This window comes from Mobula birostris, chromosome 4, assembly GCF_030028105.1.
Source record: "Mobula birostris isolate sMobBir1 chromosome 4, sMobBir1.hap1, whole genome shotgun sequence".
Taxonomy (NCBI): domain Eukaryota; kingdom Metazoa; phylum Chordata; class Chondrichthyes; order Myliobatiformes; family Myliobatidae; genus Mobula; species Mobula birostris.
In genome coordinates this window covers 13,830,751-13,847,337 of record NC_092373.1, presented here as the reverse complement: position 1 = coordinate 13,847,337, position 16,587 = coordinate 13,830,751, and the positions used below count along the sequence as shown (strand labels likewise).

The window sequence follows — 16,587 nt, the reverse complement described above, 5'->3', positions numbered from 1 at the left end:
AATAAAGCATGAGGATTCCAAACAATGAAAAACATCTGTCACGAAGGTTCAAAGCCTTTAACGTTACTCAGACTGCCACAGGGTTATATATTGCCACGAATGCCTGCTTCGCATTTCTGAATGAGATTCGTCTTGATTCAACAATTCGGTTAGGTTACATGGGAATGACACAAAAGGCTGCAGAATTTTTAACTCAAGTGAATCACATTGATAACCACTTTATTGTCAAGTATCCACAAACTTTAATGCCAGATTTAAAAGTCAACAGATCCCCCAACTAAGGTGAAAAAGATGAATTAGACCATTAGAAATAGCAGTAAAATTAGGCCTTTCAGTCCATTGAGTCTGCTCTGCCATTCCATCATGGCTGATTTATTACAGCCCTGCCCCCCCCCCCCATAGGGGCCATAGCCTCAAGATTCGAAGGAGTAGATTTAAGTCTGAGATGAGGAAGAACTTCTTTTCCCAGAGAGTGGTGAATCTGTGGAATTCTCTACCCAATGAAGCACTGGAGGCCACCTCAGTAAATTATATTAAAGACAAGGTTGGAGAGATTTTTGCATACTAGGGGAGTTAAGGGTTATGGGGAAAAGGCAGGCAGGTGGAGATGAATCCATGGTTAGATCAGACATGAGAGGAGAGGCTGTACTTGATCCAGTATTGGGATATGAACCTGGTCAGGTGTCAGGTCTCTCAGTGGGAGAGCATTTTGGAGATAGTGATCACAATTCTATCTCCTTTACCATGGCATTGGAGAGGGATAGGAGCAGACAAGTCAGGTAAACGCTTAGTTGGAGTAAGGGGAAATATGAAGCTATCAGACAGGAACTTGGAAGTAGATGTTCGAGGGAAATATATGGCAGAAACGTGGCAAACGTTCAGGGGATATTTGCGTGGTGTTCTCCATAGGTACATTCCAATGAGACAGAGAAAGGATGGTAGGGTACAGGAACCGTGGTGTACAAAGGATGTAGAAAATGTAGTCAAGAAGAAAAGCAAAGCTTAGGAAAGGTTCAAAAAAAACTAGCAACACACATCAAAGTTGCTGGTGAACGCAGCAGGCCAGGCAGCATCTCGAGGAAGAGGTACAGTCGACGTTTCGGGCCGAGACCCTTCGTCAGGACTAACTGAAGGAAGAGCTAGTAAGAGATTTGAAAATGGGAGGGGGAGGGGGAGATTCAAAATGATAGGAGAAGACAGGAGGGGGAGGGATGGAGCCAAGAGCTGGACAGGTGATTGGCAAAGGGGATATGAGAGGATCATGGGACAGGAGGCCCAGGGGGAAGGAAAAGGTGGGGGGGGGGGGAACCAGAGGATGGGCAAGGGGTATAGTCAGAGGGACAGAGGGAGAAAAAGGCGTGAGAGAGAAAGAAAGTGTGTATCTAAATAAATAATGGATGGGGTACGAGGGGGAGGTGGGGCATTAGCGGAAGTTAGAGAATTCAATGTTCATGCCATCAGGTTGGAGGCTACCCAGACGGAATATAAGGTGTTGTTCCTCCAACCTGAGTGTGGCTTCATCTTTACAGTAAAGGAAGCAGTGTATAGACATACCTGGTCTGTTTCCGACACCTCCCTCCCCTTTCTAGATCTTTCTGTCTCTATCTCTGGAGACAGCTTATCTACCGATGTCCATTCTGACATGGCTATCCACGGCCTCCTCTACTGTAAAGATGAATCCACACTCAGGTTGGAGGAACAACACCTTATATTCCGTCTGGGTAGCCTCCAACCTGATGGCATGAACATTGACTTCTCTAACTTCTGCTAATGCCCCACCTCCCCCTCGTAAGATCTAGAAAGGGGAGGGAGGTGTCGGAAATGGACCAGGTATGTCTATCCACGGCCTCCTCTACTGTAAAGATGAAGCCACACTCAGGTTGGAGGAACAACATCTTATATTCCGTCTGGATAGCCTCCAACCTGCTGGCATGAACATTGACTTCTCTAACTTCTGTTAATGCCCCTCCAATGCCAAATTCCAGTTGGCTGGTGACATCATTAGGCTGAATCAAAGGGGGTGATGAATCAGCATGTAGGAGGGAGATTGAAAATCTGGCTGTATGGTGCCACAACAACCATCTCTCACTCAGGATCGGCAAGACTTAGAAAGTGATTATTGACTTCAGGAGTAGGAAACCAGAGGTCCATGAGCCAGTCCTCAGAGGATCAGAGGTGAAGATGGACGGCAACTTTAAATTCCTCCGTGTTATTATTTCGGGGGATCTGTCCCAGGCCCAGCATGTATGTGCAATTACAAAGGCGGCACAACAGTGCCTCTACTTAGAAGTTTGCAAAGATTTGCATGACATCTAAAATGTTGACAAACTTCTATAGCGTGCAGTGGAGAGAATACATGTACTGGCTGCATCACAGCCTGGTATGTACACACCAATGCCCTTAAACGGAAAAGCCCACAAAGAGTAGTCGATATGGCTCAGTCCATCATAGGTAAGGCCACCCCCACCACTGAGCACATCTACATGAAATATCCACCACCTAGGACCTGCTCTCTTCTTGCTGCTGCCATCAAGGTGATGGTACGGGAGCCTCAGGACTCACACCAACAGATTCAGAAACAGTTATTACCCCTCGACCATCAGGGTCCTGAACCAGAGGAGATAACTTCACTCGCCCTATCAATGAACTTTTCCCACAACCTATGGACTCACTTTCAAAGACTCTTCATCTCATGTTCTTGATATTTATAACTTATTTATTATTATTCCCAATTTCTTTTTGTATTTGCACAATTGGTTATCTTTGAATGCCTAAGTTGGTGCAGTCTTTCATTGATTCTGTTATGACTATTATTCTATATTATATATTTATTGAGTGTGGGCACGTGGCCAAGTGGTTAAAGCATTGGACTAGCGACCTGAAGGTCGTGAGTTCAAGCCCCAGCTGAGGCAACGTGTTGTGTCCTTGAGCAAGGCACTTAACCACACAGTGCTCTGCAACAACACTGGTGCCAAGCTGTATCGGCCCTTGCCCTTCCCTTGGACAACATGGGTGTTGTGGAGAAGGGAGACTTGCAGCATGGGCAAATACTGGTCTTCCATACAACCTTGCCCAGGCCTGCGCCCTGGAGAGTGAAGACTTTCCAGGCGCAGATCCATGGTCTCGCAAGACTAACGGACGCCTTAAAAAAATATATTTATTGAGTATGCCCGCAAGGAAATGAATGGTGACATAAGTACTTTGATAATAAATTAACTTTGAACTTTATGTAACTATGCTCCAATCATAACATTTTCTTATAAAAAAATTTGCATTTTTTTGTAACAGAAATGTGATTTCTTCTTGTTTGATATGCTTATTTTGGATGGATTGCAATCCAGAAAAGAGTGAAGGTCAAACCTTGAAGGCAAAGTACAAGACAAGAAAATCTGCAGATGCTGCAAATTGGAGCAACACACACAAAATACTGGAGGAACTCTGCAGGTCAGGCAGCATCTTTGGAGAAAAGTATAGTTGATGTTTCAGGCTGAAACCCTTCGGCAGGACCCGAAGTGCAAGGTCAATGCCAGGATTCATAGTATTCTGGAAGAACAGAGGGATCTTCAAGTCCAACTCCACAGACCCTTCAAAATTGCCATACATTGTTTGGGTGGTTACGAATGTGTAGAGTGTGTATTCATTCAATAATTGGGATTGAGTCCAAGAGCCCCAAGGCTATGCTGCAGCTCTATAAAGCTCATTAGAAACAGAGTATTGTGTTCAGTTCCGGTCGCCTCATTATAGGAAGGATGTGGAAGTTTTAGAGAGGGCGCAGAGGAGATTTACCAGGATGCTGGCTTCACTGGAGAACATATCATGTGAGGAAAGGTTAAGCTAGGGCTTTCACCTTTGGAGAAAAGGAGGATGAGAGGTGACTTGATAGAGGTGTACGAGATGTTAAGAGGCATAGATAGATGAACAGCCAAAGTCTTTTCCCAAGGTGGTAATGACTAATGCGAGAAGACATACTTTAAGACAGAGGTTCTCAACCTGGGGTTCATGGACCCCTCAGTTAATGACTGGAGCCCACGGCATAAATACAACTGGGAAGCCCTGCTTTAAGATGATTGGAGGAACGTACAGGGGGTATGAATGTCAAAGGCAATTTTTTTTTTTGTTTTTTTTAAATAAACAGAGTGGCAAGTGCATGGAGTACACTGCCGGGGTGGTAGTAGAGGTAGATCATTAGGGATATTTAAAAGGCACTTAGACAGGCACATGCTTGAAAGAAAAATGCAAAGCAATTTGGGAGCGAAGGCATAGATTGATTTTAGATAAGGTTAAAAGGTCAGCACAACATTACAGACTGCAGAGCCTGTACTGTGTTGTACTATGTTCGGTGTACAATAGCGACTACAAGTCACATTCCAGTGCTGCTCTATGTTCTATGTTCGGTGTGAATAGACAACTACAAGTCATATCCCAGTACCGTTCTATGTTCAGTGTGCAATAGACGACTACAAGTCATATCCCAGTGCTGTTCTATGTTCTATGTTTGGTGTGAATAGATGACTACAAGTCATATCACAGTACTACTCTATGTTCTATGTTCGGTGTGCAATAGACTACTGCAAGTCATATCCCAGTACTGTTCTATGTTCGGTGTGCAATAGACAACTACAAGTCATATCCCAGTACTGCTCAATGTCCTATCTTTGGTGTGCAATAGACTACTGCAAGTCATATCCCAGTACTGTTCTATGTTCTACATCATATCCCAGTACTGTTCTATGTTCTATGCTCGGTGTGCAATAGACAACTACAAGTCATATCCCAGTACTGCTCTATGTCCTATGCTCGGTGTGCAATAGATTGCTATGTCACACTCTCAATAGCAGTGCTAATAGTGGATAACAATCGATTAAGCTGAGATCCCAGTAGAAATTTTCTATACCACTCACCAAAATACTCTGAAAACTGTTCAGCATTGAGAGTTGCGCTCATCAATATCACTTTCAAATCCGATCTGAAAGCCAAAACGTCCTTCACGATGGTCATCAGCACATCGGACTGCAAGCTCCTCTCGTGAACTTCATCCAAAACAAGGTGGCTGATGGTAGACAAAAGGCTGCAAAGAGGTTTTTAAACCTGTTAACAAGACCAGGTCAGGAGCAGCATCTGACTAAGTACAGCAACGCCCGTTCATAGAAAAGCCTACACAAAGTAATGGATATAGCTTTGTGCATCATGGTAAAGCCCTCGCCACCTTCGAGCGCACTTACACAGAGCACTCTTGCAGGAAAGTAGCATCCGTCAAGGACCCCTACAATGCACACCATGCTTTCTTCTCACTGGGGCCATCCAAAAGGAGGTGCAAGAGCCTCAGGGCTCCGGTTCAGAAGCAGTTATTATCCCTAAAACATCAGACTCCTGAACCAGAGGGGATAACATCACATAGCTTCACTTGCCCATCATGGAGCTGTTCCCACAACCTACTGTACGGCCTCATTTTCAACGACTCTTCATCCCATGTTCTTGCTATCTATTACTTATTTATTTTCCCCCCCTTCTTTTTATATTTGACAGTTTGTTATCTTTTACACGCTGGTTGTTTGCTTCTCCTTCTTGGGGGCAAGTCATTGCTTCTGTTGTGTTTCTTGTAATTACGGTGAATGCCCGCAAGGAAAAAAATCCCAGGGTTGTATATGGTGACACATGTTCTTTGATAATAAATTTATTTTCAACTTTGAACTTGGGAACTTGACAAATCAAGACCATTTAGAAAAAAAGATTAGCTTCATTTGTCACACACACATCAAAGCATACAGTGAAATGCTGGCAGTCCGCAAGTGTCGCCACACTTCCAACATCAACATAATACGCCCACAACTTACTAATCCTAACCTGTACGCCTTCTGAACGTGGGGGGAAACCAAAGTGCTGGGAGGAAACCCATGCATTCACTGGAAGAACATACAAACTTCTTAAAGGCAGCAGCAGAATCGCACACCGATTTTAAAGCTAGCGCTGCAAAGCACTGCATTAATCACTACTCTACCATCATGCTGCCCTTTTACAACTTTAAATACATTACTAATGACTTTATGCTCTTGCAATGGAATCAAGTTTAATATAGATTAAAGTGCAATAACATACTAATTAAATGCATACTTACGAATCTGACTGAAGCCACTGGAGAATAATTCCTGTAGTGCAGTACAAAATGGAACCTTGTTTGCGTGGAAAGCGACTGTGAAGCAAGGGAAGTATGAACGTTAAAAAAGCAAAACGCTACCTTTCAGCCAGCTAATTATAATTCATGTAGCTCTGAAATGGACATCCAATAACACCATCAGCAATTATATATCCCTTCAACATTTTCCATTCAGTTCTCAAACCAACCTGCATGACCTTAATAGCAATGCTTGTCAGAATAGCAATGCTGACTATTTGCACTAAGACTGTCTTGGCTTGCTTGTTTTTTCCCTGGATAATTTATGTTGATGTTTACCTTGTGAATGGTGTGTCTCTCATGCCATGTGCCTGTGATGCTGTTGCAGTGCACAAGAATAAACTTGACTTTAACATTCTTTTTTTAAAAATTAGGCATGCTAATATATACACGCAGTAATCTAGTGCCTTTAAAACAGAACAGTACAGGCCCTTCAGCCCATTACGTTGAGTTTTAACCTACTCCACTATCAATCTAACCATTCCCTCCTCCCCCATAGCCCTCCATTTCCTTTCATCTGTGGGCCTATCAAAGAGTCTCTTGAATATCCCTATAATGGATCTGCCTCTACCAGCAGTTATGTCAGAACATACCACACATTCACTCATTACGTGCTGTTTCGTATCACATCGTGGGCGATCATGGCCTTTCCATGATCATGATTGTTCTTGGCAATTTTTTTTTCTACAGAAGTGGTTTGCCATCGCCTTCTCCTGGGCAGTGTCTTTATAAGGGTAAACCCAGCCATTATCAACACTCTTCACAGAATGTCTGCCTGGCATAACCGGGACTTGTGATAAGTACCAGCTGCTCATATGACCATTCACCGCCTGCTTCTAATGTTCCATGAGATCCTGATCGGGGGGGAGGGGGGAGCTAAGCAGGGGTTACACCTTGCCAAAAAGATGACCTGCATGCTAGCAACAGGAATTCTGCAGATGCTAGAAATTCAAGCAACACACATCAAAGTTGCTGGTGAACGCAGCAGGCCAGGCAGCATCTGTAGGAAGAGGTGCAGTCGACGTTTCAGGCCGAGACCCTTCGTCAGGACTAACTGAAGGAAGAGTGAGTAAGGGATTTGAAAGTTGGAGGGGGAGGGGGAGATCCAAAATGATAGGAGAAGACAGGAGGGGGAGGGATGAAGCCAAGAGTTGGACAGGTGATTGGCAAAAGAGGATACGAGAGGATCATGGAACAGGAGGTCCGGGAAGAAAGACGGGGGGGGGGGAACCCAGAGGATGGGCAAGGGGTATATTCAGAGGGACAGAGGGAGAAAAAGGAGAGTGAGAGAAAGAATGTGTGTATAAAAATAAGTAACAGATGGGGTACGAGGGGGAGGTGGGGCCTAGCGGAAGTTAGAGAAGTCGATGTTCATGCCATCAGGTTGGAGGCTATCCAGACGGAATATAAGGTGTTGTTCCTCCAACCTGAGTGTGGCTTCATCTTTACAGTAGAGGAGGCCGTGGATAGACATGTCAGAATGGGAATGGGATGTGGAATTAAAATGTGTGGCCACTGGGAGATCCTGCTTTCTCTGGCGGACAGAGCGTAGATGTTCAGCAAAGCGGTCTCCCAGTCTGCATCGGGTCTCGCCAATATATAAAAGGCCACATCGGGAGCACCGGACACAGTATATCACCCCAGTCGACTCACAGGTGAAGTGTTGCCTCACCTGGAAGGACTGTTTGGGGCCCTGAATGGTGGTAAGGGAGGAAGTATAAGGGCATGTGTAGCACTTGTTCCGCTTACACGGATAAGTGCCAGGAGGGAGATCAGTGGGGAGGGATGGGGGGGACGAATGGACAAGGGAGTTGTGTGGGGAGCGATCCCCGCGGAATGCAGAGAGAGGGGGGGAGGGAAAGATGTGCTTAGTGGTGGGATCCCGTTGGAGGTGGCGGAAGTTACGGAGAATAATATGTTGGACCCGGAGGCTGGTGGGGTGGTAGGTGAGGACCAGGGGAACCCTATTCCTAGTGGGGTGGCGGGAGGATGGAGTGAGAGCAGATGTACATGAAATGGGGGAGATGCGTTTAAGAGCAGAGTTGATAGTGGAGGAAGGGAAGCCCCTTTCTTTAAAAAAGGAAGACATCTCCCTCATCCTAGAATGAAAAGCCTCATCCTGAGAGCAGATGCGGCGGAGACGGAGGAATTGCGAGAAGGGGATGGCATTTTTGCAAGAGACAGGGTGAGAAGAGGAATAGTCCAGATAGATGTGAGAGTCAGTAGGCTTATAGTAGACATCAGTGGATAAGCTGTCTCCAGAGACAGAGACAGAAAGATCTAGAAAGGGGAGGGAGGTGTCGGAAATGGACCAGGTAAACTTGAGGGCAGGGTGAAAGTTGGAGGCAAAGTTAATAAAGTCAACGAGTTCTGCATGCGTGCAGGAAGCAGCGCCAATGCAGTCGTCGATGTAGCGAAGGAAAAGTGGGGGACAGATACCAGAATAGGCACGGAACATAGATTGTTCCACATAGCCAACAAAAAGGCAGGCATAGCTAGGACCCATACGGGTGCCCATAGCTACACCTTTAGTTTGGAGGAAGTGGGAGGAGCCAAAGGAGAAATTATTAAGAGTAAGGACTAACCTGCATGCTAGTGCAGGAAAGGAGCATGTTACACCTCCTTTGGTAGAGATGCATCTCCATTTCACCATCCTACACACCTATTACTCTGCATTTAAAATTCTGACATTCCCTCTGTTCTTTCCTTCGATCATCTAAAAATTATGCCCCCTTGGTATTAGCCATTTCCACTCGGGGAAAGGTTTCAGGCTGTCCACTCTATATATGCTTATCATCTTGTATAGCTCTATGAGGCACCTCTCATTCTCCTCCTTAAAAGGGAGTACTCTTTAAAAGGATATTTCCCAGAGCACTTCAGAGGCTACAAGATGACAAAGAGCAGGTTCAGGAACAGTTGTTACCTCTCAACTATCTGGCTCCTGAAGTGGCAAACTTCAGTCACCCCAACATTGAAATGATTCCACAACCTATAGACTCACTTTCAATAACTTTATAACTCATGTTCTTAGTATTTATTTACTATTTATTATTATTAATTTGTATTTTCACAATTAATCTTCTTTTGCACATTGCCTGTTTGTCAGACTTTGTGTGTCGTTTTTCAATGATTCTATTAAATCTTTGTTCTACTGTGAATGCCCACAAGAAAATTAATCTCAAGGTAACATAAGGTGACATAAATGTACTTTGATAATAAATTTACTTCAAACTCTGTTGCCTGTGGTGCCTAGATTTGCCTTGTTTCATGATGTTCTGCTGAAGTGCATTGGGATGCACTTTGAAGTTTGAAGGCTTTCAAAAGAGAACACATTAGGCCAAGTCAGGCAATTGAAGCATTTTGCAACAAGGAGGAGACAAGAGAAACTGCAGATCTGAAAGTCGAGCGACACAAAAAAATGGTGCTAGAGCAATTCCACGGGTTGGGTAGCATCTGGGAGAGGAAAAGGATAACTAACGTTTCAAGTCAAGACCCTTCATTAGGACAGAAGGAAAGAAGGGAGATAGCCGGTATAAAAAGGTGGGAGAGGGGGAAGTGAGAGCTGGTGGGTGATAAGTGGATCCAAGTGAGGAAGGAGAGAGAGTGAGAATGATTCAAGAAAGTAGGAAGTGACTGCTGGCAATTTCAACAGGCGTAATAATGAAATCTAAAATTAATGTCTGATGGAATCAGAGTTTTATAATGGTGGTGGCTGACATCAATCTGTCTCAAAGGACAATGGGTGATGATGATCATCACAAGCCTAGACAGAAGGTATGGAGATCCTGAGATATCCAGTCATCAAGATCCTCCTCAGCCTCTCCAGTGTAGTCTAAAGGATGGCTTATGAAGCAATACATTTGGCACCAGTTTGGCTGCAGGAGCTGCTGGAAAGATGCTCAATGACATCCAGCCATCTTAGGGGCTCCACTCCAGGTCTGTTGTCTGGGTGTACTCCTGCAGCCTTCGTCTCTCCTGAGCCTGGTCACAAGGCAGTGTGGCTATTTTACCATAGCTGGAGATCTGTTTCACAAGCACCAGGGTATGTCCACACACCGCTGGACCTGCTTGTTATGTGTGCAGGGGCCAGACCTCCTCTCCGTCCTCTGTAGTTTAGCCCAGGTTCAAAAGGAGTTCAATTTCCATGTGTTACCAGCGAGGAGGCATAAATGATTTACCTTTTAGCTGATCTGCACAACATTGTGCGCCAAATGGCCTATTCCTGTGCTGTACTCTGTCTATTTAGAAAGAAGAAGAGGCAGAGATGATGGCACTAAACGGCGACTTCTTTGGCTGCATATTCCGAAACAGATTTCTATCTTTGATCTCTTTTTTCCCTTTCAAGCTTTTTTTGAAGACCCTGATCTGGAGTCCTTCCTTCCTAGCATGTCACACCAGACAGTCAGCCATTCTTGTCTGGAGCGTAGTGTAAGGATTGGTCTCCTTTCGGATTAACCAGGTCACGATACGAACGTTCCTGACTTGACCCTTGTTTTTTTACATGGCCAAGTGGCTAGCTCGACGCTCAACCCAGCACGGTTGGAAAGAGTGCTCGGGGGTGGCCCAACGGATTCGAAATTGGGAGCCTTTGCTCCGAAGTCTGACGCTGATGCCACCTTGCCACCAGCCGATCTGGAGACAAACCCTGACTTAGGTTCTTTGCGGGAATGGAACCCGCTCTCAGGGCCTCACGACTGGCCACTTTTCGATATGCCAAGGCCTTTAGGGGGCCGAATTTTCGTGGCTCTGGAGTTGTGCTGATTCAAAGAAGACTGATGCGCGTGGGAGAACACAGAAGATCAGAAGCAGCGGGGTTGCTGTTGGCTGTGTGCCCAGAGGCAGAGAGCTCGGAAAAAGCAACGCAACAAACTTTTAACACCATAAATCAGCAAGTGTTTTGTTATGTCTCCTCTCTCTCTGTGAAGACTAGGACACCTCTCTTTCCCTTATTAGGGAGAGAGGGAGAGCCTGTGGTATGTCGAATACTGGGTGAACGAGTAGTCTATGGGATACTGCAAATCTGTGTCTTTATTAAGACTTTGCTGCATGCTTGAGTGCTCGGTGGAGGGCGCCAGTGCTTTTTGCTGGTGGAAGAAGGGGTTCATTACCTTGCTGCTGCTTGTGTGTGGGAGACTTGGGTTCTAACATTTAACTGTCATTTATTCTTTGGGGCAGCCCTCTGTTTTCATGGATGTTTGTAAAGAAAAAGAATTTCAGGATGTATATATGTATAGAGAGGCGTTAGACAAGGGTGTGTTTTCTCCCCTGAATTATCTAATGTGTACAGTGAAACAATATTACAAAAAATAAGAGACATCTTGGGAATCAAAGTTGGCGGTGAAAACATCGATAATTTCAGATATGCAGATGATGCTGTGTTAATTGCAAGTACGAAGGAAGAACTACAAAACTTAATTGATATAATTGTTGAAGAAAGTGCAAAAATGGGTCTATCAATTGCAAAACAACAGAATGTATGGTGATATCCAAAAAGAAGGAGAATCCTATCTGCAGGCTGAGAATAAACGGGAAGACGTAAAACAAGTACAGAACTTTTCCTACTTAGGAAGCTGGGTGACATCAGATGGCAGGTGTGACATGAACATCAAAAGAAGAATAGGGATGGCAAAAGACACATTTACGAGAATGAAGAGTATACTGACCAATACTAAACTAGGCATGACAACCCGCCTCAGAGTGCTGAAATGTTACGTTTATCCAGTTATGTTATATGGCTCAGAATGTTGGACAATATCTAGTAACATGAGGAAACAAATTGAAGCAGCAGAGACGTGGTTTTTGAGGAGGAAGCAAAGAATATCATGGACGAAATGAATATCTTAACATGGATGTCATGAACAGAGCAAACACAAAAAGAGAAATAATGTATGAGATCATGAAAAGGCAATGCAACTTCATTGGACATGTGATTAGGAAAGAGGAGTTAGAATGCACGGTAATTATGGGAAAGATTGAAGGGAAGAAAGCAAAAGGAAGCCAAAGACAAATGATGATGGAGACAGCAGCCGGAGAACTGGAAATGAATATCAATGAATTGACCCACTTGACCCGAAACAGGGGTGTGTGGGCCATGGCAGTCAAAGCTGAAACTGGGCACGGCACCTGATGATGATAATGATATTGTATACAACTCTCTGACATTAAATGTACCTATTGAAACTATTGAAAGGAAATTTAAAGCACAGTTAACTGAAGTCATAACTGCCTATCCCAAGGTAGAGGAAATATCTTGGAAAACCTATGCTGGAAAAGCAATGAATGTCAATTGGACGGCATTGAATGATAAGTTTGAGGGATACAATGAGGTTTCATGTAGAACCTGAAGAGATAACATGGGTGACTGCAATTACACCAGAGAGACATTAAAGTTGACCCTATGATTTGAACCTCCGATAATGAAGACACAAGATTCTGCAAATGTTCGGATCTGGAGCAGAAAACTAACGACTGGAGGAACTATTTGATTATGCAGTATCTGTGGAGGGAAGTGGATAATCTGCATTTCGGACCAAGAGCCTACTTGGTGAAGGGTCTTCACTGAAAACATTGACTGCCCATTTCATTGCATAGGTGCTGCCCGACTGCTGGGCTTCTCCAGCCCATTCTCATCCGGCCTACAGAAGATGGTGGGACGTAGACCAGAAGAGAGAAGAGAGAACATCCAGTATGAGTGAGCGCGCGCTTTGATTATGCTGGGTGCTTGATCAAAGCAGCAATCTGCTCCCTGCAGATCCACTCAATACCTCCTAAAAGAATCTGTATTTATATAGGGCTTTCAACAAATCTCCTCTAAGGCATTTTACAGTAATACTATCAGACAAAATTGCCAGCGCCACTACACTAAAAGAGATTTTCAAAAGCAACTGAAAAATTGTTGAAGCCTTGAGATGGAAAAATCTGTTCTAAAATAAATCATGACTTTCCATCACATCTTTTGTAATATATAGTTTTGATTTATGCTTGCATATCTATATACCCTCAGTGGGCATTTTATTAGGTACCTCCTGCTCAAGGTCTTCTGCTGCTGTAGCCCATCCACTTCAGGGTTTGACATGTTGTGCATTCGGAGACGCTCTTCTGCACATCACTGTTGTAACACATGGTTATTTGAGTTACTGTCGCCTTCCTGACAACATGAGCCAGTAATCTGGCCTCTTTCCTCTAACTCCTCCCATTAACAAGGCACTTTTGCCCACAGAGCTGCCACTCATTGTTTTTTTTCCATTTTATGCACCATTCTCTGTTGCGTGTGAAAATTCCAGGAGATCAGCAGTTTCCCAGATACTCAAACCACTCCATTTGGCACTGACAATCATTCCAGTGTCAAAGCCACTTACGTGGGTGATTGATAAGTTCGTGGCCCAAGATAGGAGTCAATCTTAGAAAACCTAGCACATTTATTTTTCAACATAGTCTCCTCCTACATTTACACACTTAGTCCAGCGGTCGTGGAGCATACGGATCTTGGACCTCCAGAAATTGACCACAGCAGGGGTGATTGATAAGTTTGTGGCCTAAGGTGGAAGGAGATGAGTTATACAGCTCTTGTTACATGCACGTGCAGTTCAACACTTTGAGTGAGTATGTAGAAAGTTTGAGGTTAATAACTCATCGGGGGTGATTAATAAGTTCGTGGCCTAAGGTAGGAGATGAATTATTAACTTCAAACTTTCTGCATAATCACTCAAAGAGCTGAACTGCACGTAACGACAGCTGTATAACTCATCTCCTTCCACCCTCGACCACGAACTTATCAATCACCCCTGCTGTGGGCACTTTCTGGAGGTCCAAGATCCGTATGCTCCACGACCGCTAGACTAAGTGTGTAAATGTAGGAGGGGACTATATTGAAAAATAAATGTACTAGATTTTCTAAAATTGTCCTCCTACCCTAGGCCATGAACTTATCAATCACCCCTTGTACATGCTTGACCACGTCTGTATGCATTGAGTTGCTGTCACATGACTGACTGACTAGATATTCGCATTAACAAGCAGGCAAACTGTTGTACCTAATAAGGTGGCCAGAGAGGAAAAGTGCCCAAGGCTTCGCGATCAGTAAACCAAATAAACTGTATGTACTGAGGAGGAGCACAACAAATATAACAATTTCACCAATTAGTTGAAAGCACTGCGATTTAAAACAAACTGTTCAATGAAGAACACAATTAGTGTGCAGAAGAAGCATTTTTACCTGTAATTTATATAATTGTATTGAGAAGGTGTTAGCAGCAGCTTGGCAGAAAACAGGGAACCAAATATAGCTTTATAAGAAGGTCTCACCATTGCACAGGATGCAAAACAATGAAAGGCAAGTACGTGCTGCTCACTAAAAGCACGTGAGCAGCATCTTCGAGTAGTCGTGTTTAAGATAAGGTTTATTCCAAATAGTTTTATTTGTCACATGTACATCAAAACATACAGTGAAATGCGCTGTTTTAGCTTCAATGACCAACTCAATCCAAAGATAAGTTGGGAGTAGCCTGCAGGTGTCACCACACTTCAAGCGCCAACACAGCATGCCCATAACTTACCAACCTAACCTGTATGTCTTTGGAATGTGGGAGGAAACCAGAGCACCCAGAGGAAACCCACAGTCGTGGGGAAAATGTACAGTCAGCAGTGGGAATTGAACCCTGATCTTACAGTTAGCGCAGCAAGCGTTGCACTCTATGGTAATTTAAAGTATATACGTAAAGAGCAAAAGAGTGAGCTAAAGGTGTTTCAAATACATTTTTGTTCTGATTCCTGTACATTCTCTCTGTGACAGTGTGGCTTTTGGAACAATAATCTATCACATAACAACAATTTTTATCTGACAATTTTGACAGCTCATTGTGTTCTATGCTTCCTACTTTACAACACTTCAAGGTTACAAGTGCCTTGGGACCTCTTTAAATCATGAAAAGTGCAATGTAAATGTTCTGTGAGCCCACCTCAATGTGGAACACAGCTAGAATTGGGAAAAAGGTTTCGGCGGGAAGAGTTCTAAGTTTCTAGAAAGTTTTTCTTTTTTGTTGGTGCATAGCTAGTGCACTGATAATGAACTTTAGAGTAAATAGAAAGTTCCTTGTGTGATACGTGGAAACTTTGGGAGACCTCCGGTCTCCCTGATAACTACAACCACATCAAGTGCACCGAGCTTCAGCTCTTTAGAGAACGTGTTAAGGAAGTGGAGCTGCAGTTGAATGACCTCCAGCTGACACAGGAAAATAAAGAGGAGATAGATAGGAGCTACAGGAGGCAGGTACCTGGGTAATGCCAGGAGAGGGAAAGGGAAAAAGCAGCTAGCGCAGAGTACCTTTGCGGCTGTTCTCTTCAATAATAAGTATTTCGCTTTGGATAGTGCTGTGGGGAATGAACTACTGGGGGAAGCCGCATTGTTGACCTCTGTAGTTCATGAGGGAAGGAGGGAGAAGAGGAGCACAGTAGTGATAGGAGATTCCATACTTGGAGGAGCAGACAGCAGATTCTGTGGATGTGAAAAAGACACTTGGGTGGTATGTTGCCTCCCAAGCCAGGGTCAGGGATGTCTTGGATTTGGTCCACAGCATTCTAAAATGGGGAGGGCGAACAGCTAGAGGTCGTGGTATAGTCCATATTAGTACCATTGACATAGGTAGGAAAAGGGAGGAGGTCCTGAAGGGAGAGTTGGGTAGAAAGCTGAAAAGCAAGACATTCAGGGTAATAATCTCTGGACAGCTGCCTGTGCCATGTATCAGTGAGGGTAAGAATAGAATGATTTGGCAAATGAATGCATGGTTGAGGAATTAGTGAAGGGGACAGGGTTTCAGATTTCTGGATCATTGGGATCTCTTCTGGGAAAGGTATAAACTGCACAAAAAGGACTGGATATACCTGAACCCAAGGGAGACCAATATCCTTATGGACAGGTTTGCTGTTTGGGAGGTTTTAAATTAATTTTGCAGTGGGATGGGAACCAGAGTGATGGGGTTGAGGATGGGGAAGTTGGTATACAGCTAGATGCAGTGTATAGAGAGACTCTGAGGAAGGACAGGGTAAAATTGCAGTCAGGAGAATGAGTTAACAGTGTAAGCAACGGCCAAAATTGAAAAAGGTGATTAATTCAGGACCAAAGGTGTTATAATTGAATGCACGCAGTATACGGAATAAGGTAGATGATCTTGTAGCAGAGAGACTGGCAGGTATGATGTTGCGGGCATCATTGAGTCGTAGCTGAAAGAAGATTATAGTCGGGAGCTTAACATCCAAGGATATACTTTGTATCGAAAGGACAGGCAGTAGGCAGAGGAAGATGAGTGGCTCTGTGAGTAGGAAGGTAAAGAATTCAGAAGCTTTTAAAAATCAACAGGTAACTTTAAAAAAAGCCATAAAGAGTAAAGAAGAAAAATGAAGGTAAGTTAGCCAATAAT

At 44.0% G+C, this 16,587-nt stretch overlaps 1 protein-coding gene across 1 annotated transcript in view; it reads right to left on the bottom strand.

The window, feature by feature from the left end:
* dhx36 (DEAH (Asp-Glu-Ala-His) box polypeptide 36) overlaps window positions 1-16,587 on the bottom strand; it is a 132,091-nt gene that overhangs the window by 81,835 nt on the left and 33,669 nt on the right. Inside the window, exons 7-9 of the mRNA XM_072256930.1 lie at window positions 6,116-6,190; window positions 4,895-5,068; window positions 3,787-3,802 (exon numbers count right to left, since the gene is read on the bottom strand). Coding sequence (XP_072113031.1) covers window positions 3,787-3,802; window positions 4,895-5,068; window positions 6,116-6,190 — 265 coding nt within the window. The remainder of the gene's footprint in view (window positions 1-3,786; window positions 3,803-4,894; window positions 5,069-6,115; window positions 6,191-16,587) is intronic.